The sequence below is a fragment of the Euprymna scolopes genome, chromosome 22 (genome assembly GCF_053919585.1).
Source record: "Euprymna scolopes isolate OS-2025 chromosome 22, ASM5391958v1, whole genome shotgun sequence".
Classification (NCBI taxonomy): domain Eukaryota; kingdom Metazoa; phylum Mollusca; class Cephalopoda; order Sepiida; family Sepiolidae; genus Euprymna; species Euprymna scolopes.
In genome coordinates this window covers 46,168,631-46,192,729 of record NC_136503.1, presented here as the reverse complement: position 1 = coordinate 46,192,729, position 24,099 = coordinate 46,168,631, and the positions used below count along the sequence as shown (strand labels likewise).

At 32.8% G+C, this 24,099-nt stretch overlaps 1 protein-coding gene across 2 annotated transcripts in view; it reads left to right on the top strand.

Annotated features, from left to right (window-relative positions):
* LOC145243402 (uncharacterized) overlaps positions 1 to 16,974 on the top strand; it is a 116,048-nt gene extending 99,074 nt beyond the window's left edge. For both annotated transcript variants that reach the window (XM_080106252.1, XM_080106253.1), the window contains exons 13-14: positions 9,791 to 9,848; positions 16,275 to 16,974. In XM_080106252.1, coding sequence (XP_079962378.1) covers positions 9,791 to 9,848; positions 16,275 to 16,418 — 202 coding nt within the window. In that variant the 3' untranslated portion in view covers positions 16,419 to 16,974. The remainder of the gene's footprint in view (positions 1 to 9,790; positions 9,849 to 16,274) is intronic.
* The last annotated feature ends 7,125 nt before the right edge of the window (positions 16,975 to 24,099 follow it).

Sequence of the window (24,099 nt, the reverse complement as noted above, 5' to 3'; positions counted from 1 at the left end):
TTGAATAGCAATTGTCTGATATATGGAGTTTGGCCTCACATTGATCAAAGCTGATTGCTTCTGGACGTTTCCTGGTGCGATTGCCGGGAACGGTGCTGTATTTATTTGCTTCCCCACTGAGCAAATTAAGCACAAAGCCGTTTTTTAATGTGGACAGAGAGGGAGGGAAAGGGGGACCAGCTCCCGATGGGTGGGAAATGGGAGCTGGATAGTGACAATTGGTGTGAAGGGTTGCCCCCTACATTGACCAAGGTCTGATATGTGGGGTTACCCCCACATATGGTCTTTGCTTGCAGTATCTGCCGGAACAGATACTACACTTGTCCCCCCCCCCCGGCCCCAGAGGGCAGGGAACGGTGCCTTCTTGGAATTAGTTTCGCTTTTTATACGAAAAAGCCCAATCAACACGTGAGAAGCCAAAATAGCAATAATTTTGTAAAAATCAACGTAAATAAATCTAGACACTACACATGTTCCCAAATCCTATATATTATTATATAGGGAGTATATAAAGTTTTAAGCGATGGTAACGACCCCGGGACTGTCGGCAAAAAAAGCCTTTGCGAGACATACACGAAATGGACACACACATATTGCCTTTCATATATATAAATTACATTAGATCAGAAAACTTGAATAAGATATATTAAAAGAAAAAAGTGGTACTTGATGCCTTTTTACTAAACACTCAACGTTATAAGATGCGTATCAAAGGTATAAGCAATGCAAAGAAGGGATATCATAAAAATGTACTTATGGCAGGTATGCCTTCTTGGTTACATCCTTAACCATTAAGCCTAGTTTCAAAGAACAACCAGGTTCAGTAAGATCCTGTTGTAACAGGTTTTCTAATTCTTTTTTAATGAAATCTCTATCATCCTTTCAAAATTGGTTCAATGCTGATGCTATTCTCTATCTATATAAGAGCCAGGTACGTCCAAAGATGGAATACTGTTGCCACATCTGGGCAGGAGCTGCTAGAAAGGACTTGGCCTGCCTTGATAGAGTTCAAAATAGACTTCGTAGCCTCGTAGGAGATGTCCTTTTCTCTTCCTTGCAACCTCTATCTCACAGAAGAGATGTTGCGAGTTTGTCTCTGATGTATCGTTATTTTCATGGAAAGTGTTCGATTGAGCTTCAGTCTATGGTCCCCCCTCGCCAAACTTTCACAAGAAACACTCGTCTAGCTGTAAACACTATCAATAATTCCCCCCACTCTTTATCTGTGCCTAAACCTAAACGTAGATTCCATGAACAAAGCTTCTTTCTTAGAACTGCACGCCTGTGGAATTGTCTTCCGTTTTCCTGCTTTCTGGCTGACTACAATATGGTTGTCTTCAAGTCTAACGTAAATAAGTTCTTGATGAACCGTTCCATATAAGTTATCAAATTTACCAAATTTTCATTACTAATGATTACTATATTGTCCAATTTCTACTGTACACTCTTTAACCCTTATCCTTGAGTGGCCTCTTGGCCTTGATAATGTGGTGATGCCTATGTAAAAAAAAAAAAAGTAGTGAAAAGAGAAAGTTTGTCAGTAGAGCAACTGAGACGAAACACGGTGTACAATTTGGCATAATGTTTAGTGTTTGTTAATGGACCAGGAGACCAGGGTTCAATCCTCAGTGGAGTCATAACAAGGATTCAAATAACGGTATTTGATGCCTACTTGTTAAACACTCAGCATCATAAGGTGAGGATCAAGGATCATCAATGGAGTAATCCAGGAAAAGGATTAGCACCCTCCTCTACATCTTGGTGTAGTAATCAGTCAAGAGGGAGCTATCAACTATGATCGATTCATTTTTTTATGATTATATTAATACTTTGTCAGAAATTATCCTAGGAGTAGTATATGGTTGGGAAGTGGGAGAGAGATTGTATTGGTCTGTATTTCGGTCTGTATTGAATACTAATTTCTCTTGCTAAAGTGAAAGCCTTTGTGGTGAACCTTTTCTGTTCTGATTTCCTTTCCTGTCTGTTAGGAATTTTCATCAATGAGAATCTTTTTCATGGCGCAATCCTCATGGTCGATAACACATGCGGAAACCTTGGCACTAGGAATATTTTAGGATGTCATTTTTTCCATGACAGTTGGGCAGAGATAGAAATACAGAACTTAAGCATTGGTCGCCCCACCATTCCCTAACCTCATGGCTAACACTTGCATACTTTATATTGTTATGTCACGTGTGCTGCTGTAGCAGCCACTCTGCGAGTCCACAAGATAAGAGTGATGATTATGCCGTATATTGTTCATCAGAGATTGAACTTAGGGCGTTTGGTTTACAGGATGGAATTCTGTTATTTTTGTGCGATGATAGTTCACTTATGCAAATGAGCATTACTTTGCATGGGATGAGTTTTGATGAGAAATGATGAAATGAATGTGACGATTTAGGACCACTTCAAGTGTTCAGTGAAAGAAGAAAAAAAATGAGTCACCATTGTGTTAGATTATTCCATTGACAAGATTTGTGCTTTGGAGAATTATTAATACAGTTCAGGAGTCAAAATTTATTTACTAGCAGTTCAGCCCGGCTTTGCTAGGGCCCTACGTATTGTTCATAACTTTATGTGCGCATGCATATATATATATTAAAGTTTGACTTGTGTCCAGATAACCTACATTTAAAATTTCAAATGTTTAGACCCAAAATTGGTGGAGGAGTTTGGTAGAGAATACAAAGGTCAACTCTTTCAACTTTGACTTCTTGGCAGCCAAATTTTTGTCCCAAAACTGATTAAAATGCTCGCTACATGTCTGAATACCCTTTATGTAAAATTTCAAATGTTTAGACCCAAAATTGGCTAAATAGTTTGCTAGAGACTGCAAAGGTCAAATCTTTTGAATTTTGACCCTTTGGCAGCCAAACTTTTGGCAAAAAAAACGATTAAAAAGCTTACCTTATGTTTGAATACACTTTATGTAAAATTTCAAATGTTTAGACCAAAAATTGACTGAGTAATTTTGTAGAGACCGCAGAGATCAAATTTTTTAAACTTTGACACCAATTTTGACCTTAACATTTGTTTGGGGCTCAAATCAAATTAAAAATTTTGATCCATGTCAAAGTAACCTACATCTAAAATTTCAAGTGTTTAGACCCAAAACTGGCAGAGGAGTTTCGTAGAGTTTTAAAAGATCACATCGTTGAATTTTGACCCCTTGACAGCCAAATTTCTGGCCGAAAACCAATTAAAGATTTTCCCAAATCTCAATACTCCTTATGTCAAATCTCGAGTCTCTAGACTAAAAATTGACAGAGTAGTTTGGTAGGGAAACGTATACACACACACACACACAAACAATTCCACTTTTATAGATATAGATTTTGTACATGTTTTCAACTGTCACTGCTACAGGTGCTCCCTCTGCATATGACTAACATCTGCAAAGTACCCCTAAATCCTAGCTTACACATATTTCAATCTATGAAGACCTTTCATTATCTCCCCACACATCTTTCAACAGTTGATCCTTCATGATAGTCTATACCTTGCTTTGTTATACTTGATAACGGTTATCTCATTTCTAAATCCAAATTTCAAGGCTCTTGTTCAAGGAATACTGAAACAAAGGAACTCAAGGCTTTATCATCTTGAAAATGCATTCCTTTCAGAAACAACTTCATGGCTGGAAGTGGGGGAAGTCAGAAGATGCAAGGTGATGAGAGTAGGAGGGATAAGGGAGGAAATAAACATTAATGTCTATAACTGCTACATCTATATTCTGGTTAGTTTTACTTGATAAGTTATTTCCAAATCTTAGTTTCAAGTCTGTTGTTCAGAAAATACTGAAAAAGATAGAAGATCTATCATTATAGCACATGCGAGTTAATCAACGGTTGTTTCCATAAGGTTTTCCTCTATAAATGAATTGTAGACTTTACATTGTTACGTCACCCCAATTGTCTGCGGCTCCCTCTGATTGTATCCGTCTTCTGCTAACTACTAAATGTATATACTTCTACAGACTAAAACATGGGTATGATTTTAAAAGTACAGATAGGGGAATGTTCAATAAGTAATACCTCTGATCCACTTAAAGCAGCAGAGCAATGAAACTTGGCACAGTTATTAGTCTTTTTTTTCTTTTTTTTTCTTTTTTTTCTTTTCTTTCTTTTTTTTTTTTTTTTTTTTTAAATCTTTTAATGCAGTTCTGGAGACTGCTTTTTAGAACACCTTAGGTTGGTCATCAAACCACAATGACTTTGGAAATCAAAACTGCATCATCTGGGGAAATGCTAGAAAGAGGATACAAGGTCAGGAGTGTAGGAGAGATGGGGAAGCAAAAAATATCAATGTTTATAATTGTTACATCTATACCCTGGTTAGTTATACTCGCTAACAGTTATCTCATCTCGAAATCCAAGTTTCAAATCTGTTCACAAAATACTGAAACAAAAACATAGACTTATAGAAAATGTGAGTTAATCAACGTTTGTTTTTATAAAAGTGGTCCTGGATATGACCTTAAACTATATCCGATGGTGAGACCCCAGCTTGCAGGCTTTGGGGAGTGTGGAGCCACCCTTTAATTGCCATTGCTCCCAGGTCCACTCTGGCTCTGAATGGTAGTACCTGTTAGGGTCCCAACTATGGGTTAAATAGAAACCGACTTGAAAAAAAAAATATATATATATTCTATTAAAAAAAATTGTCTTCAAAATCACTGGATTTGACATTAAATAACCTGAAAAGGGTTGATATACCATAAAACAACCAACCAATCCATAAAAAGTTTTCCCTGTATACTTTAATAACAGAAAATACATTGTAGACTTTACATTATGTCACTCCAATTGTCTGCTGCTCCCTCTGGGTGTGATCGTCTTCTGCTAACTACCTTTAAATACAATTCTTCAGACAAAAACAGAATGATATAATTTAAAAGGATATAAGCTAATTTCGATGTACGCACATTGTAATTATAATTTTGCCTTTATCATTGTATACAGGCAAATTCAATTATAAGCCAGTATTGTAGCCCCAATTTCCATCTAAAAAATCATAAAATGTTTTTTAAAAAAAAAAGTGATTTTTGTCAATTCAATCGGGTGGTTAATTTCATCAAAATGTTTTTACTTTGTTGCAGAAAATATTTTCATACTATGTTTAGCATTTCATGTTCAACTCTCAAAGCATTTCATAAAGTCTCAAATTTATTTACATGATATTGGTGACATGTTCCAAATGGAAAATTAAAATTATATTGAATTGATTTTTAACATGAAAAAAAAAATTGATTTATTAAAAATACACATTTTAAAAATGTAGATTAAAATTAATATTTTCTCTACATTACAAGGTGTATGCTATCAAGACACTGAGTTTTGAACATGGAATGTGTAAAGAAAACAAATTTTTTTGTGTTTAAAAACAGAAACTAGCCGCATGCATTTTTGACTTTGTTCATGGCCACAACAAAAACTGATGTTTGAATGTCAGTTTTTGCAATTCTCCCAGAGTTCATAAAGCAAACTTTCAATCAGTATTTTTCAAAGATTGGTTTTGCGTGGACTTGCATTCTATCATTGTTCCAGCTCGTCTGGCTTGTTAGTCTGTTAACTTGCATCAATTCGCTGTTTCGATAGCTCATTATAATACAACTTCTTATTCCAGTAGCTTCTTTCAAAGAACTGCAAGCTTCTGGAACTTTCCTTCTGCTGACTGTTTTCCTCCTACCAAGCTAGTATAGGTCTTTCCAAGACTAAGGTCAATAGTTGTGGAACTCTCATCCTGCTTACTGGTCTTTTCAAAACTAAGGTTAATAGGCATCTACTGTTTTTGCAATAATCATCTTTCCTTACATCAAGTGGCTTCATGCATTGTCTCAAGCGATTTCCATAAAAAAAAAAAAAATAGGCATCTCCTGTCTTTGCAATAATCATCTTTTATTCTTGTTAGGTCCTTTCAATAATTCATGCTTTGTCTGGAGCGATTTCCATAAAAAGACAAACCTTGATGAAAGTACTGCTGCACTTCAATGTTTTGGTGGATGAATTTTTGTCTTGGCAATTAATCAAGTGCATTAGTGTTCTAAGAGGACTCGTCTCTTAACTTTTAAGTAGTTGATTTTCTATCACATTATTTGGAATATCTCTGGACCTATTAAGTTTCTTTCCATTTTTCCTTCCTCCTCTTAACGTTAATACCTTCAACCAAAAATACCTTATTTTATTTACTCCTTTTTCAGGATGCTAGTCATAAGGTCAAGTGTGAGTTTTATGAAAATGTCTTTGTGGTTCAAACTGGATTCAAACTTTGCATGCCTAGGTTTTCAATTCAGATCATTAATCACTTGGCCACTGTCACCAACTTTACTGTACCTGGCACAATCTGAGTAAGTGCTAATCATACGCATCAAGATATGTCCTCGAAATCACTCTGACAGTCTGGGCTATTTTTGAGTAGGTGATGACCTTGCTTCTGTTGCGTTGAAGTACGGTTCCATGCAGTTCTAGGAGCACGTTCTTCCCAGGTTTTACCTTTCCCCTTTGAGAAGGGGTTAGTTTATTCCTAATCGCCGGAGTCGCTGCACATAGAACTGCCAACAGGCAGAAAAGGAAATCAGCACTGTCATTTTTGTGTATTTTTTTTTTTTTTTTTTTCATTTTTCTTAAACTTTTTCTTCTAGGGGATGGGACATCCAACTAGATGTCTGACATTTACCCCTATTTTAGTGAGTCCAACCAAGAGATCTTTTCAGGATTCTAGCTGTCCCTTTCAGTGCAATCGTTTGTATTTCACTTGCACTTGGTTCACCGGGTATGCTTGCTATGTACTTTTTAAAGTTTTTTTTCATAAGCCCAGTTGCTCCTATGATGACTGGTATAATTGAAACGTCTTTTAATTTCCAATTTCGTTTCATATCATACATAAGTACTTGATATTTTGTTATCTTTTCCCTCTCAGCTCTGTTAAGCCCTGTATCATTGGGTACACTGACCTCTATTACGGTCGCTTTTTTGTTTTGCTCTGTCCCAAATCACTATATCTGGTTTAACAGCTGCGTTTTCTAGATATGTAGCAGTAGGGATTATGTAGTCATAGTGAATAGTGTAGTTGTCATTCCCAACTGTTCGTTCGGGTATATGTTCCCAGGATTTTTTACTACAGTGAATGTTGAGTTTCTTACATATCTTCCAGTGAAGGTATTTGCAAACTCCATTATGGCGATCTGTATAATAACCATCTCCAAGTAGGACTTTGCAACCAGAAATCAGGTGGCCCACACTCTCAACCTCAGTGCTACAGAACCTGCATCAGTATGCCTATTCTTGTGTGCTGCCTTTTCAATCCCCGCCTTGTGTTATATCTTTCTGCAGTAAGGAGGAGGGTGACAAATAGCTACGATTGTCAGAATTTAATTCCATCTACCCTTCTTTCTCTCTTTTCTTTCTTTAACCTCCCCCCCCTCCCCTCTATGCAAGTAGTTGTAGGCTTCTACTGATAGCACGTTACTGTTTCTTTTTTTTGCTCGCCGATTTTAAGCGAAAATGGAAGTGAAAAAGGCAGTTGCTGCCTTGGCCTTTGGGAGTGAAAGGTCATTGTTTGATGGACTTGGATGTAGTAACCCATCGTGGCGAGACATCAGGAGGCTCTAGATGTAGGTCCTATTTCATCAGTTAAATTTTTGTCTAGGTGACGAAAATACAGAGAAAAATGCCGGCTGAGTTCAGACAGATAAGTCTTAAAAAATCAAGTCAAAAGTTTTGTCTAGAAGAAAAGAAATAAGTGCAAATGTTAAACCTCAGACCAGTGAAAAAAGTGACAGTACAAACAATAATTTGCTTGTTCCTCAGGAAATATTCAAAGTGAAAAGGAAAGTGTATAATCTTCAATGGTGCAGCAAGAAGAGCCTTCTATATATAAAGTGAAAATGTGTATGTATGTTCGCTTTTTGTGTATGTCCGCAAAAGGATTTTTTTCGCCAGCTTCTGGAGGCCGTTGCTCATTTTTAAAACTTATATCGCGTCAAAATCATAATATCTACGAGTTACGAACAGGGGTCGCCTGTTTATTTAATTTGCCCGACATTGAAACGTTAAATATTCAACATTTTGGGATTGCCGCATATTACTTTCGTTTTTCGGTATAAAAAAAGCTAAACTCTATTCGAATCCCTGGCCCACGCCCAGTGGTCTCTAGAAAGTGATGTAACGTTTGGCCAATGTCGGTTGCTTTCATTTGGAGACAAGACACTCCCCTAATAAATGGGGGAACTGATTTTCCCCAATGTTAGGTAAAAACAAACAAACCGGGTTATTGACCTCATTAAAAACTGTCCTGCAGAAAATGTTAACTGCTGAATAGCTATTGCTTTCGTCGTCGTAACGCTCACACAAAATGTTAACTTTATGACTTCTACTTGACGTCATTAAGTGCGGGCACCTGTCAATTCTCTTCTTACTTAAATAAATTCAGACATCTTTCAGTAACTCATTCTGGCTGGGTGAGCGGTTAACATGTCAAGTTTTTTTCACATTTTATTTTCCAACTTCGCCTCAAGGCTTAGGGTTCGATCCTACCAACTTACCAAAACTTCCGTCCTCCCGGCCGGGGTTTCTTTTTTATTGAAGAGCGCACACCTCGAAACGCTCGGGCAATGCCGGGTACCCCCGCTAGTCTCTAATAAGAATAAAGTTTTCATTCTAAGCTGTCGAAGCTACATCAGATCAAGTAATATTTTCTCCCTAAGTAAAAGCCGACAAATATGAGTAAAAGAAAGTTGAAGATGCAGATTTGTTTGATAAAAAAACAGAAGAAAATCCAATGAGACATTTTTTTTTTATTTTTATGCTATCTCAAGCAGGAATGACAATTCTGCTTTCTAAAAATAATTCTGTATAAATTATCCTTGCTTCTTAACCTCAAAGTAAGTTTTGCCTCTTTCTTAATCTTATCTTTTAATTCTATTCTTTCTCTCCTGAACTGTTACTAGAACCTTTTAAAGTTCACCAAAAGGGGACATTTTTTTTTTTTTTGACAGTCAAAATACAGTCCTTTATATGGTTAAAAGGTGAACTTCAGACTTTATTATTTTTTTCCTCGTTCCCTTTTCAATTTATTTTTCCGTCTTTAAATAAAATTTTATAATTATCTCAAATGGTTTTTACTTTTTCTTTCTTTCTCATTGTCCTACTTGTAAATGCTTATATGTAATTGGTTTTTACAGGTTCTAGTATTTAAATACGTCTAATTTGCCTGTTACTAAGTTAAATTCGGACACCATCTCATTTCCTGTTTTTACCATCTTCCATCTGCGATTTTTTTTTTTTTTTTTGTTTTTTTTGTTTTTTTTGTCGCATGTTCAGCTTGTCTTTCATGAAAGATACCATTCAGCATCTTTCATGAAAGATACCATTCAGCATCTGATTTTATTATCAAATTGTTGATGAATGCTTAAATATGCCCGATTTGTCATAATTTGCTATTTACTCTTCGTTGGATTTGTTTATTTTGGATGTGATTTCTCAACAAGCATTGACCATTCCCTTTCTCTTTCTATCCCCTTCTGTCTCTCCTAAGTCTGTATCTCTCTCTCCCTTGTAAATGGTATCAAAGCAGTGGAGGGTACTTAAGAATATTCAGGTACCAAATTAACTCTGTAGAACTTGGAAGCTATTTAACCTTTATAAGTAACAACTTGCACACTTTAGGATGACATCAGTTCAAAACTTTTAAAGACAATTGTGTCTAGATAAAAAAGTGAAACAAATGTAAAATGTCGAAATATTGTTGCGTGTGTGTCATGACTTGTAATGTAAACTTTATTTTTCAGATGTCTACAATCAGATTCTTGGAGAGTTGTGAGTGCTGCTGATGACAAGACAATCAAAGTAAGCAACTCATTTCGCTTGAACATTTTGAGTTTTGTGTTATTCAGTAACCTCCCCACCCTCACAACATGAACAATCTATTGAGTTAATCATCCATGCAATCAAATCGGCTGAGCCGAATCTGCTAAACCGAAAATGTCCTATTCCCAAAAATTATACTAGTGGCTTTTGTAATGTCTGCTAGTGACTGTTGTGTAATGGGCAGCCATTGGCAACATTGACCATTTTGGCCATGATCATTGTTGGTTATGTGTGTCCGTGGTCATTGATATCCATAGTCACTTGCAGCCATTATTAAAGTCTGCCACTGTTGGTTCTTGCAAATAGCAGGTAGTAGCAACCCTGGCCAAAATGAAACTCTGGCTTCCTCTGTCAGGCCATGGGAACAGGTTTTACTCCAAACACGGTTAATTTTTTTTTTTTTTTTTTTTTTTTTTGCTTCAATACACAAAGCAAGGAGCACCTTATTTCTGATTCTACTTAATCTAGAGTGGCAGTGTTGATGCAGTTTGCTTTTTCTGACATATTTTAACCAATGTTTTTGTTACTGTATATGTAACCCTGCCTCCACAAATGTTAAGAAAAAATATGCAATATGTACAAAAGTAAAAAAAACTTTGGTGTCCGAAATAAGAATCTTATTAGTTTTAAACTGCCTCATAATTATCATTAACAAATAATGGTGATTGTATATAAATTAATGAATGAAAATTGGAAATGCTTTATCAGTTGAAGAATGAAAGGAAGTCGTCTATGCAAACCCATGACATAACTTTAATTGTTGATACATTTTTTATTCTAAGATGATTCATTCCAGACAATCATTTTGTTTACATTATTTTAAATTCGAAGTGATTTACATAAATTACTGATGGTTATGAAAATCTTGAAAGAAATGAATGATTTGTTAAATTATGTGATCATCTGGTATTATCAATAGAATTTTATTAACAGGCTCTGAAATAGAATCACTATGCACAATAATTTTGCATGTAACTTAAAAGGCGCAGATGATAAAATTGAGTAAAAAATATCTGAATAAAATAATTACGAAAAGTATGATGTAAAACTTGAAGGAAAAAAGTGACAAAGAAACCAAAGAAAATGAAGGCGATGTTGACTTTATTGCTACTAATATTTTCAAATGACTTAATCACCACTGAAAGTTTTAGGTTGAGGAGTAAATAAACGTTATCTGACAGCGTTCGTGTTTGTTTTTCTTTAAGAATGTTATTTGCAATCTGATCATCATTGTTGAAATAAGTCGACCAATAAGGAAGGTTGGTTATTTAAGTTTGGTGGTTGTTTGACGTTCATTTAAATCAAATGTATATTTGGTACATGTAAATATGAAATGATATCAGTTAAATTAAATGGTTTTCTTTCTGTCCCTTGTTTTTTTTTTCTTTTCCTCCTTTTCGTTCTCGTTCTTTTCTTTTCCTCCTTTTCATTCTCGTTCTTTTCGTTCTCGTTCTTTTCGTTTTCGTTCTATTCGTTCTCGTTCTATTCGTTCTCGTTCTATTCGTTCTCGTTCTATTCGTTCTCGTTCTTTTCCTATCTTCTATGCGTTCGTTCTTTTTTCATCTTTTTCACAACTAACAGCAACCTCACATTCATGAGAAAAAAAAAACAATATTACTGATCTAGAACAAAAAAGATGTCTTTTTATACTGTAGCCTCAAACCCCGATAGCACCTAATATTTGCATTTATTGTATTTTTCATATAGGACTGGTTTCACGCTTGAATGCCAACACTTCTCTATAGATATCAAACACCACCCGTTTGTGCTTACTGGATTGTCACTCCACATCGTCATTACTAGGGCTGAGACAATAGCATTCTTTTCATTGTTTTGACTCTCGAGTGTATATCCGTTGATATCTTATATGCTTCTATATATAGTGATGTGGTGCTCGGTTGATTAACTGTGTCTGTGTCGAATATATACTTGAGAGTCAAAATAATAAGAATATTCTCTTGTCATAGCCCTAGTCATTACGTATACTTACTAATCTATCTATATAAATAAAATGAACTCATTTTTTCCCGTCTGATTTTGACATTAATAGGATTAAAAATCAAGGTATTTCATGCAAATATAATATGCACAAACGGCAGAACAATATCTGAGGTGTGTTATAGGCTTATTATTTCTCAAATTCCTCGATAATCTTAGATTTCTATACTTTTTCTGCTGAGAAGTCACGGCCAAAATCGGTTAAGATCAATGGAAGTGGTAAAATATTTTCTCTCTAATAAATTCCTCCTCCCCCTGCCACCACTTAACACCGTTTGGGGATCGTTCACAAGGAACAGTTGAGAAGAGAACACCGGTTTGGCTTCGTAGTTCTTTCATGTGAAGTTATTTAAAATCACTAAACTAAGCTGCAGTGCTCTGTGGCGTAGTGGTTAGCGTGCTGGACAATTCACATTATATTTTCACGTTCGCGCCGACCTACCGTAGTCGTTTTTTTTTTTTTTTCCTAAACAACTGGAATGGACTTTTCTTGGTGGCCGAACTGTTAACGTTGCAGATGTTTTTTTTTTTTTCACACTTTATTTTCCTACTTTTACTCATGACTCCGGGTTTGATCCTTCCTACTTACCTACCATAACATTTTTTAAAACTCCCCCCCCCCCGTCCTGGAAACAAACACTCGGGCAACGCCGGGTACCCCCGCTAGTTAAAAATATTAGTGTATGCTAAAAAAAATTACAGTAAACTATAGAGTAGAATTTTAGAAATAAATAAAATTAATTTACTATTCAGACCTCACAAATTCTGAACAGCATTTGTGTCAAGCCAGCGTGGTGTAGAAGATAATTATAAACTTGTGATGTATCTTGTTGTTCAGATTTCACGGCGTTCAAATATTAACTTTTCTTTTAAAATTTTGTTCTATAATTTTCCATAATTTTTGGTCTACATTATTATTTTCAATGAATAAACATATCCACAAGTTTTCATATTTCATTTTGAACTGCCATATTTCACATGTATCTCAATATAAATCAAATATTGGTTGTTAATAATTTTGGCACAAACGTTTTCAGAAGTTTTCTTACACTCCCATCCTGTCTACCTCATTAAAACAGAACAAAACCTTTCAACCAAATATGATAATTAGGCATGAAAATGGCTCCAAAACAAATGATTCATTTGTACGAAAAAAAAAGCAAAAAAACATTTGCTCATAAAAGGTAGCTTCATCAGAAATATGTCTTTCTCTTCTAATATATAAAATTGACCAATTTTCAGAGTTAGAGCCAAATAGCAATGCATTTGACGCATCAATGTGATTCATGCAAGAGATTTCTAGATATTTAGAGCATAAACGAAAACTGATCCCAGTTTAACAAAATTCCTAGTTGAAATATTTAAAAAAGAAAAAAAAATGTCTGTTTCAGTTTGTTTAAACAACAAACTGCAAACTGAAACAGACATTCTTTTCTTTTTCTTTTCTTTCTCTTTTTTTCTTTTCTTTCTCAGTATAAAGAACATGCTGCAAGGATAAGCAGAAAAAATTGTTAGCCTGAAACAAATGTGTAAGGTGCATTTGTATTTAGGTCAAACTGAAAATCTATTTTGGTAATAAATATATATCTAATACTAGACTACCTGTGACTCGTTGGGTCAGTATGTTATATTAGCTATGGAATTCATGTATGAGCATGACACTTGTGGCGTAAAGAAAATAGTTTTTTTTTTGTTTTTTTTGACATAACAGAAACATTTCTATGAAAGTATGTTAAAATGAAAAATCCTCCCTATTCGTGTTAACTATTTTTCCAAATAACCGCTCAAAAATCGAAAATTAAACATGATTTTCCTACAAATCGAATGCTGACGAAAGTCATTTAGCAGCAAAAACACACCTGAACCTACTGATGAGAAATATAAGAATGAAAACCCCATATTGGAATCCTCCAACCAAGTTATAGAAACTTAAAATCTAAAAAAATAATTAAACCTGAAGCAAAAAAATAAAACCTAAATAAAATAAAACTAATATTGAAGCGGATTAGTAAATGTGTCAACAAATTCACCGTTCTCACACAACTATTTTGTATCTAGAGATGTAAACAAAAATAAAGGAAGGAAGGAAAAGGGACGGATAGAGAGTAGTAGTAGTCTTGGCTTTACTATAATTGTCTTATGTTTGTCAACGGGTTAAAGTTTAGTTGTAAGAAAATAGTGACAGTATAGATGTAATAAAGAATAGTTGCAAAACACCCCCACTCTTATGTTAAATAATAATTTTGAAATAATAACGCAAATATATTGCAGTGCGCAAGTCAAAATCTGCAAAAGAAGCGATTTGCATTTATTTGTTTACGTTGTTATGGGCTAATGTTTATGCGCGCATGCGCAACCGGATATCGTAAACCAGAAAGTGGGTTACATCACTCGTTACAAGGTCATTTGAGTTTTATAATTATATAGATATAAAGTTAAGAACTTACTAAAACATAATTTTATCAAAATGAATAGATGCAAAAGATTTTTTATTTATCCTCTCCATATTACCATTAAAATGACTCGCTATTATTTAAATCCAAAATAAAACATTTTGAAATACTGTAGAAAGCAAAAAAAAAACTTGTGGATATGTTTACTTATTAATTGAAAATATTAGTATACACCAAAAATTATAGATAATTATCGAGTAAAATTTACAAAAAATTTATTTGGGTTCCATAAATGAACAATAAGACTGGTGTTTTTATATTAGAAGGGAAATAATCTTCTATTCCATGCTGACTCTACATGAATGCCATTTAGAGTTTGTGGAGTCCAAAATGTAAATTAATTTGATTTAATATTAAAATTTTACTTGATAATTTTCTATAATTTTTGGTGTATACTAATATCTTTAATTGATAAGTTTATCCATAATTTTTTTTTGCTATTTTATTCTGAACTGCTTTATTAGCATGTGTATCTCCTATATAAGAACCAAATAATGTTTTTCTTCCATTTATATTAAAATTTTGTCAAATTTACTTGTGATGCAAATAAGTTTGACATGCCAGGGAGAAGATTTCTAGCCTAACTTAATATATTATCAGGTGAAAAAAAGAAATAATATTTTCAATGTTTATTTTTAAAATTGTTTCTTTGCTTTATCTATTCAATTCTGAATTTGTTTATATTGCAATATTTTTGATATGAGATTATAATTAAATAAAATTGGAAGGTTCTACTTATACTCTGGCGATAGGAACTGACTAATCAAAGCAATCCACGTTCTGCTAGCAACCAATCAAAACCTGGAATTGCTCCATAAAAATATTAGACATTTTAGAATTTCTGCACATAATTTTTCATGTCCACAAGAAAGATCTTTCCTCTTTGCTGCAAAATTTTAAAGATCAAGGCTTATACAGATCAGCTACCCACTGAAAACTTTTTTTCATCTCTAGGACTTGTACAAATTAGCTACCCATTGGAAACTCTGCTAAAATTAAATATGGCTGTATTTATTTGCTTTCCCACTGAGCAAATTAGGCACAAGGCTGTTTTTTAATGTGGAGAGAGAGAGAGAGGGGAAGGGAAAAGGGGGCCAGCTCCCGAGAGGTGGGAAATGGGAACTGGATAGTGAGAGCCTGCTGGTATATACATACATGGACCAAAAGATTGCCACAAGGGCAATGATCTTTGATTGCAGCATCTTCCGGAACAGATACTACATTTTTATCTTGGCCCGTGCAAAAATGTTCTTATCTGTGTTGTGGGATGTGTAAATTGTTAATGAACAATACAATTTTCATCTGGGTCATTTTCAGTTCAAATCATAGTACAGAATGAAAAAAGTAATTTTTTTTGTTTTTTTATAAAAATACTTTTTTGTTTTTTTTTGTTTTTTTTTGTTCTTTTTGTTTCCTTTTTTTTTTCCTTTTTTTTTTTTTCATTCCCTTTTTTTTTTTCATTCCTTTTTTTTCTTATTCTCTTGTCCTTTTTTTCTCTATTCATTTTTTCGCCCTTTTTCTTTTTTCCTATTCTGTTTTTTTTTTTTTTTTTTCGTTTCTTCGTCTTTCGGGGGGGGGTCCGTTTTTGTTTTTTTTTCTTCGTCTTTCGTTTTTGTTTTTTTTTCTTCGTCTTTCGTTTTTGTTTTGTTTCTTCGTCTTTCGTTTTTGTTTTGTTTCTTCGTCTTTCGTTTTTGTTTTGTTTCTTCGTCTTTCGTTTTTGTTTCTTCGTCTTTCGTTTTTGTTTCTTCGTCTTTCGTTTTTGTTTCTTCGTCTTTCGTTTTTGTTTCTTCGTCTTTCGTTTTTGTTTCTTCGTCTTTCGTTCTATTTTTATTTTGTCTTTTGTCTTTCTCCTGCTTTCGTCTTTTATTGTCCTTTTTTTCTTTTTTTTTTTTTTTCATTTTGTTTTTGAATTTAATGCTACGTCATCTGAATAATTTTATTTTATTTTTTTAAGGTTTGGAATCTGGAGACTGGTAAACGCTTGATAACCTTACGGAATCATTCAGATGGTGTCACCTGCTTGCAATTTAATGATCTCACCATCGTATCTGGTTCCTATGACAAAACTGTGAAACTTTGGGACTTCAGTTGCTGTTGATAATCCAAACCTCGTATATGATGGCAGAAGTGGGAAAAGTTTTGCTGATTATGACTATTCCTTCCCAACACTTCAATTTCACCTGGATTTGATCTGCTGTAACTTTTTAGATTGTATAACGTCTCTAATGATCGATAACCTATTTAGATATTAGACGACCACAGTTCTCTTCTCATAATGCATTCATTATTCAGACTCATGAGTTTCTGAGGACATTCAATCAAAAAAAAATTGCCAACAAATCTTCAACAACTTTTTTTTTTTTTCCTTTAACAAACACATGGTTGATCAATTTACATGTGACATTTTATTCAGTTCTGTTAGCAATTAGCATTTGCTAATTGACTTGGTTTTATTGATAGACGATAAAAGATCTGTTACAAATAAGAACTAAAAAGAAGTACATCATTGAATCTCAAATATTCCATGCATTCTTTTTTGGATGATTTCATTAAACAAGATGTATTTTATATAATCCTCCTAAACAGAGGCCAACCCTTGTTTCTTGTTGACACTGTTCGATTGATGCATCCTATAAATTGTTTTGTTTTTGTTATGAAGATTTCTTTTTTTTTTTTAATCTTAATATAATTAACTTTTTATATATGTATATTGTGCATTAATAACATTCAAATAATTTATTAACAATTATGCAAAAACAAACTTTTTTGCTCTCTATTTAGAGAAGTTGTTTATTGAAATTTCATCCTTTTTTTTATTTTTTATTTTTTTTTTTTTGTCATGACTTACAGTCACATGATTTTAAAAGTGTACATGTCAATAAATGATAATAATTCAAGTAAAAGCTACAATACCTATGTAGTATGTATGTAATATAATAAAAATCATATGCAACATTTCATTGTAAAATGCAAAAACTTTAGACACAAACTTTTTAAACAACTTTGCCTATTTAATTTCATATAACATCAATTATGGACTTTTTTTTTTTTTTTATTCATTCTCAAAAATAACTCTAGTAGATTTAAAAAAAACAAAACTTTTAATGTATTTTGGATTAATCTATATATTATTAAAGTTATGACACTTTGGTGGGGCTTGTCTCTCTATTCACAAATAGAAACATGTGATTGGTTGATAAAAAGGGGAATAGGCACAGTACACATTACTAAGGCAGTAGGTTTTTTTAATGTTAATGTGTGTTTGAATCTCACATAAGTTTAAAAGATTTCTTTTTAACCGAGTGTTTTCTAACTTTTAAGAAATTAACATTACAAAAAAGAAAGCGTTTTTTTATGTTAACGAAGTGAGTTTTTTTTATAATCACAAAAAAAAATATAAAGAATACTCAGTATTTAAAGGGAATTGTTTTTACTTCAAAACAATCTTTTTTTTTTTTTTTTTTTTTAACTGATAAAAGCAATATTTGGTACTTATGCAGAATATTGGACCATGCTATCTTTTAGGTAGAATTTTCAAGTTAAATTCAATTTTTACAGTATTTTTTGTTTATTAAATTTTTAAATAAAAGTATAGAAGAGTTACAAAATGCCATTCCCTCCTGTTATAGTTTAAATGTTGAAAGAAGAACAAGTAGGCTTAGAAACAGTGAAATGGAATATATATATATATATATATTAACAGAAAATATAGAAATGTATATTGGTTGAGTGGGACTTCCGCTCAACTGGAAGGACAAAGTAAGGTTATGACCCACTCCCACTGAGCCTCAGATCCAGGCTACTTGATGGCAGAAACTGGTTACTGGAAGTGACATCAGGAATAGTCTGTCAGAATCTGTATGTGTACTATTCAAACACCTCCCCATTGTAGTGGATTTCTAAATAACATTCTTTTAGTACGGTCCATATTCCACATTAGTAGTCAATATGTAAATATATTCATCATGGTTACTTACTCTTATGCAACTATTAAGTAGCACAGTTTTGAAAAAAAAAAAAAAATTTCACAAATATTTTTCTTCATATTAGCTATGAAGCAGAAGCTAGGTTTAGGTGAAAATTAACATACTCGGGTACTTTAATAGTACCATTCAAAGAACAGGTATAAACTAGTTAAAAAAAAAAAATTCATAATATAGATGTAAATGAAGAACTTTTTTTTTTAAAATTCAGTTTGTGTATGTCAAAATCCAGAATATATTTGATTATTTTAGAATTTTTAACATTAGTAAAAATGTATAATAAGAAAAATGTCTAAATATAATCTTGTTTTAAATCAAGTCATCAGGTGTTTAATTTGATTACTTTTGACAGTAATGTTCTTTTATACCTTTTTAAGTTCCTATATATATATTTCTCATTTTTATTTATCATGAACGCTTATAAATCATTCCATCTACATGTAAAGAAACCAACATTCGCACAAAAAATTCAATTATTTGTAAAAGTATATTGTCCTTTCAGCAATATCCGTCTCGCATCTGCAATTGGTCTGTACAAATTATATATATTGAGTAACTTAAAGAGGAAAAAAACAATGGCATTTAAAGGGTCTAAAATCATTTCTATCAAATATTCAAGATGAGATGTATGAGCATTCACAATGTCTTTTTTTAATGTTTTGGGACATACAAATGCTCGAGTTGGTGTATAAGGGTACGATAAAACTACAAGATATGTCCTCTTCAACCTTTGTTGAGGTCATCATTCAAGGAAAAATAAAATTGACCTAACCGGACTGTAGTGACTGTTACTTCCAATGATGCAGACGATCTTTTGTGGTTCAGAATAGCAGTCCATTCCTTACTTTAAAAAATAAGGCTTCAGGCACAAGCAAGTGCTTGAAAACTTGAAGATCTTACCGCGTTTTCATGACACTGAGAAATTGTCAAGCAATGCAAATGCTTGAACCCTACATTGCAACCATCATTTATGTATAGTACTGTATAAAAATTTCTATGGCAAGTAAGCTACACATAATCTTCTGTGTTTCATCCCAGCAGGAAATTGTTTGGCTAAAAACAGATGCCTCTGTAGTTTACTTGCGATAAACTAGCAAAAAATATGCTCTCTGTGGTCAGATATTTTTGCTAGTCTGGGAGGTCCATGCATAATATAATGGGCATTTTTAGAATTATACTAGCAAGTCTACCTGGCATTGACCAGGTTAAGTGTAGCGTATTTCTATTAAAACTTCTATCTCTCTTTATCGGCCACTCTATCTTTCTCTCTTTTTCTTTCCCCCATTTTCTCCAACTCTCTTACTTCTGTGCCCAGTCCATTCTCCCCTCTGGACATTGGACATACACACAGACAACTCTTCTTTATATAATAGATTTCTCGAGGGATGAGTCAGCATTTTCTGATCAAATTATGACATAAAATGGCCTCAAAAATTTACCCCCTCCTCTCTGATGAAACTTGGTCCAATTGACTCCTAAAGAATGAATATTTTTTTTTAATTTTACATGTTTATCCAGGACAATGCTAATCAAAAATCTACCAATTTTGTAATCGTTTGTTTTGTAGTATTTTATGCACCACACGCACATACACCCTCCACACACACACATACACCTCCCACCACATACACCTCCCACTTATTTAAAAATGATACATTGACACACTATATATTTACATATGTTTTGAAACCTGATGTAAATCAAATCTATGATGTCACATTGATGCTGTAATTATTTTGTTAAGATAATTTTCTTTAGATCTATTTATAAGAAAATCTAAATAGCTAATTTCATAGAATATCAAACTGAAGATATCAAAGTTTTGATTTCTTCTCATGGCATCCGTTTTATTTGTTGGGTATTTATCTAAAAACAAGTTAAGATCTCTGATATTTCGAAATAAGACAATTTTTTTTTTTAAATGTGACTGATAGACATCTACATAGATGCACAGAGAAAGTGTACTTTATATTAGTATTAGTAGTATGAAAGTATATCCACTCATAAACCAGACTCATTGAGTGCTGAAGTAGATACTAAAAACATATATACAATATATTATATCACCTTAGAATATATTGTGTATATACATGAAATAATAATAAAAAATATATATATAATCTATATCAGACGATTATACAAAAGAAAACTTTTCTATGCAAGTATAAATGTATTCAGTGTGAATCTAGTTTTAAATTATTTTTCTTCACTATCCTTTAAATATTCAAAAATGTTTGTAAATTGTGTTTGAATAGTTGAAATTTACTAGCGAAAAAAAAAAATCTATCTTTTAAACAAACTGTTTGATGCGTACACACAATTGTGCAAAAAAAAAAAAAAAAAAGTATTTCTATGCAAATAAAAAATGTATTCAGTGTGAATCTAATTCGGATTTTTCGGACTAGTATTCTCATCTTGAGTGTTATTCACAAAACTTTTTGGATAATGTAATCTCCAACTTTCTTCAGGTGTATCTTGTCGAACTTAGGAATCTCTTTGTGGCACTCTGGAATCTATACAAGTGGCCTGCTCTCGTTCTATCAGCCATAATCAGGTAGAAGCCCTAAGTAATTCGTACTTGTATTTTAAGTGTTGGTTGCATGATAAACACCCAAAGAATGCCTGAGGTTACATCAACCAAAACGTTGTAAAAGTAATACTCAAGATGAGAACAGTAGTCAGAATAATCTAAATAATAAAAATTATCAATGTTCATCTTAAAAATTCGGAAACATAGAATTGAATTTGAAATTATTTCTTTTTCATTATTGTTTAAATATTTTTTAATATTTACAAAAAGAATTTAAATGATTTTTTTTTTTTTTTTAAGGATATTTAAATACAAAAAGAATGTTTGAAAGAAAAACAAAATGGTTAATTAATAAGACAATAGAATGAACCAATTAAATATGAGAAAGAAAAGCAAACGAGATTGATCGGTTTCATTTTAAAGTATGACCGTCTTTAGAAGCTGTTTGCACATCTGAACAAAACTGGTCCATCTCTTGTTTTTCTGTCTCCTATTTTTAATTTGTTATTCCATTTAGTCTTTCATTATATAAAGTGTTGTTAAAAATATAAAGACATAATTTAAATCAAAGCTTCCATATGAAGAGTTTCTACTCGTTTGTGGTTTTCTGGTAATTCAAACTTCTTGACATGTGCAGTGTTTAGCTTTTAGTATTTACTTTTTGTATTTTCAACATCCAGAATCTGTCGAGCGATATTCTTGATCCGATCTACCTTCCTTCTGTCTTTTTTTTTTTTTTTTTTGTGAAGTAAAATACTCAAGAAATAGCTACAAAGCAATCTGTAAAAAGTTACTACATTTCTGACAGGAACAATCTTTGCTTGATATGGGTGGTGCATGCTTCAAATTTTGGTTTTGGTTGTTTTTGTTTTACAGCATATCAACCCTTTTCAGATTATTTAATCCAGTGATTTTGAAGAATTTTTTAATAAATATATATATATATAATTTTTTTTTTTTTTAGTCGATTTCTATTTAACCCATAGTTAGGACCCTAACAGGTACTACCACTCTGGGTCAGAGTGGATCTGGGAGCAATGGCAATTAAAGGGTGGCTCCACACTCCCCCAAAGCCTGCAAGCTGGGGCCTCACCATCGGATATAGTTTAAGGTCATATCCAGGACTGCACACTTCAAAAATCGCTCCAAACAAAACATAAAGCCATTTCATGTAAGGAGCTAAAAGACATAAAAATATTACTTCGAGGTCAAAAACTAGACAACGGCTAGATTCCAACCCAGAAAACAGCAAGTCTTTCCCCTTTATCAGAAACCTCGCTTAATAATGGAAGCTTACTAATGTAGAGTTCTGAAAGTTACTAAATAACACCTATAATACTAATGAAGCTAATAAATTGTCAACACCGAGATTAAACCTTATTTGTATGAGTTTTTCTGACTTGGCATTTTCTTTTACCTATAACCACTAGCCGGGCTACCTGGCAGTGCCTGGGGTCGTAAATAAAAACGATAGAAGAGGTTAAAAAGTGTGTGCAAAATTTTTATATTAAAGCTTCTCTCTGTAACTCCCACAATCCATCTCATTATTTTTTGTTGTTTCTCTTGTTTTTCCGCATTCCTCTTTCTTACCCCTCTTTCACCCTCTGCCCTGCCCATTCCTCTTTGTTGTTTACCCCTAACCCCATTCTTCTCTGAAAATGATGTCAATCACTTCTCCTTTATATAATAGATAACACTGGAAATTGCGGACCTACATAACCAACGAATTGACTTAACGAATTGAACGAGATGACTCCTAAAGAATTGAATTTTTTAGATATTATTTATCCACGGCTGTGTCGTTCAAGAATATACCAACTTTATGGGTGATTGTTTTGTTTGTTTTTGTATAATAGAAAGTTTGGCAATATGTCACTATTTGTATCTACAAGGATCAAAGCATGTAGCTACACACACATGATTAGATTAGAACAAAGTTAGTTGTGAGATTAGATTAACCCTAACCCTGACAACCTAACATGCATCAAATAGAAAGTCTCTATGATGAATGGAATCAAAATTATTTCCAAACGTTTGATTTTTACATTTCCATGAAAATGACCTAGAACCAATTGAACTTTGGAATATCTAAGTTAGACCATGACCAATATTTTGATAATAGTTTGGTAACAATTGGTGAAAGAAAAGTGTGACGTTAGGCTGTACAGAAACCAATATAATGTATCCTAGGCTGTACAGAAACAAACCTAATGATAGATTTCACTGAATAAATAACCTCCTTAGTCGCAGTAACACTTTTACATAACATTGATTGTGAAGCTAATAAAAGATTTAAAAAAAAAAAAAAAAAAAAAAATGAAAAAGGCAATGGAAAGTATGAAATCTATCGTCAACATTGCATTAGTTATAAGATAATCCTAACACATTAGTACTCCTGTGTGTGTGTTTTTTTTTTTTTTTTTTTTTCAGCAACAGTTTTATTTCTGAAATCTTTATAGTTAGTTAAAAATATTGAAGTGATTTTCGAATATTATACTTACTGTCTGAGTTTTCAGTATGCTATGAAAATCTACTCTAAGTATAAAATCAGTTTCATCTCTTATGCAAACATTTTCTGTTAAGTAGTCCTTATATAATCAATGTGTATATATATATATATATATATATATATATATATATATATGAATGGATGGTCTAACTTTCCTATAAAGTAAATCTTTGAAAGAAATGTTGCTCAAATATTTGTAAAGGATTTTTTTGATAATAAATTTAAGAAAAAAAAAAAATTGAAGCACTATTGGGTTAACAAAAACTAGTGTCGGGATGATTAATTGGAATTGGAAAAAATCAAAACTTTTTGGAGTATCGGAATCAGAAAAGTCTGTGCCTATTTTCTGACGCCAAAACGATTCCTTTAATTATCTTTGTTGTTAAATCAAATAAAAATCTTCCACTGTTGGTTGTAATAATAAATATTTATTGATTTTTAACTTCCAGTATAACTAAAATTTATAGACCCCCTCCTCCTCACGTGTTTTTTTGTTTAAGAAAATATATACACATTCAGGATGTGTTTTTCTGGGGGTTTTTTTTTGTTTTTGTTTTTATTACAGTAATTAGGACAAAGTACCCATTTTATAGTTAAATATTTAGATATAAAGAATCGGAATTACTATGGAATCGGTAATTGTATCAGAATTGGGGGAAAATATTGGAATCGTCCCATCACTAAAAACAATCCTAAATTAATATGACAATGCATTCAAACAACTATCGAGCTACGATTCATGTAAATAAATATCACA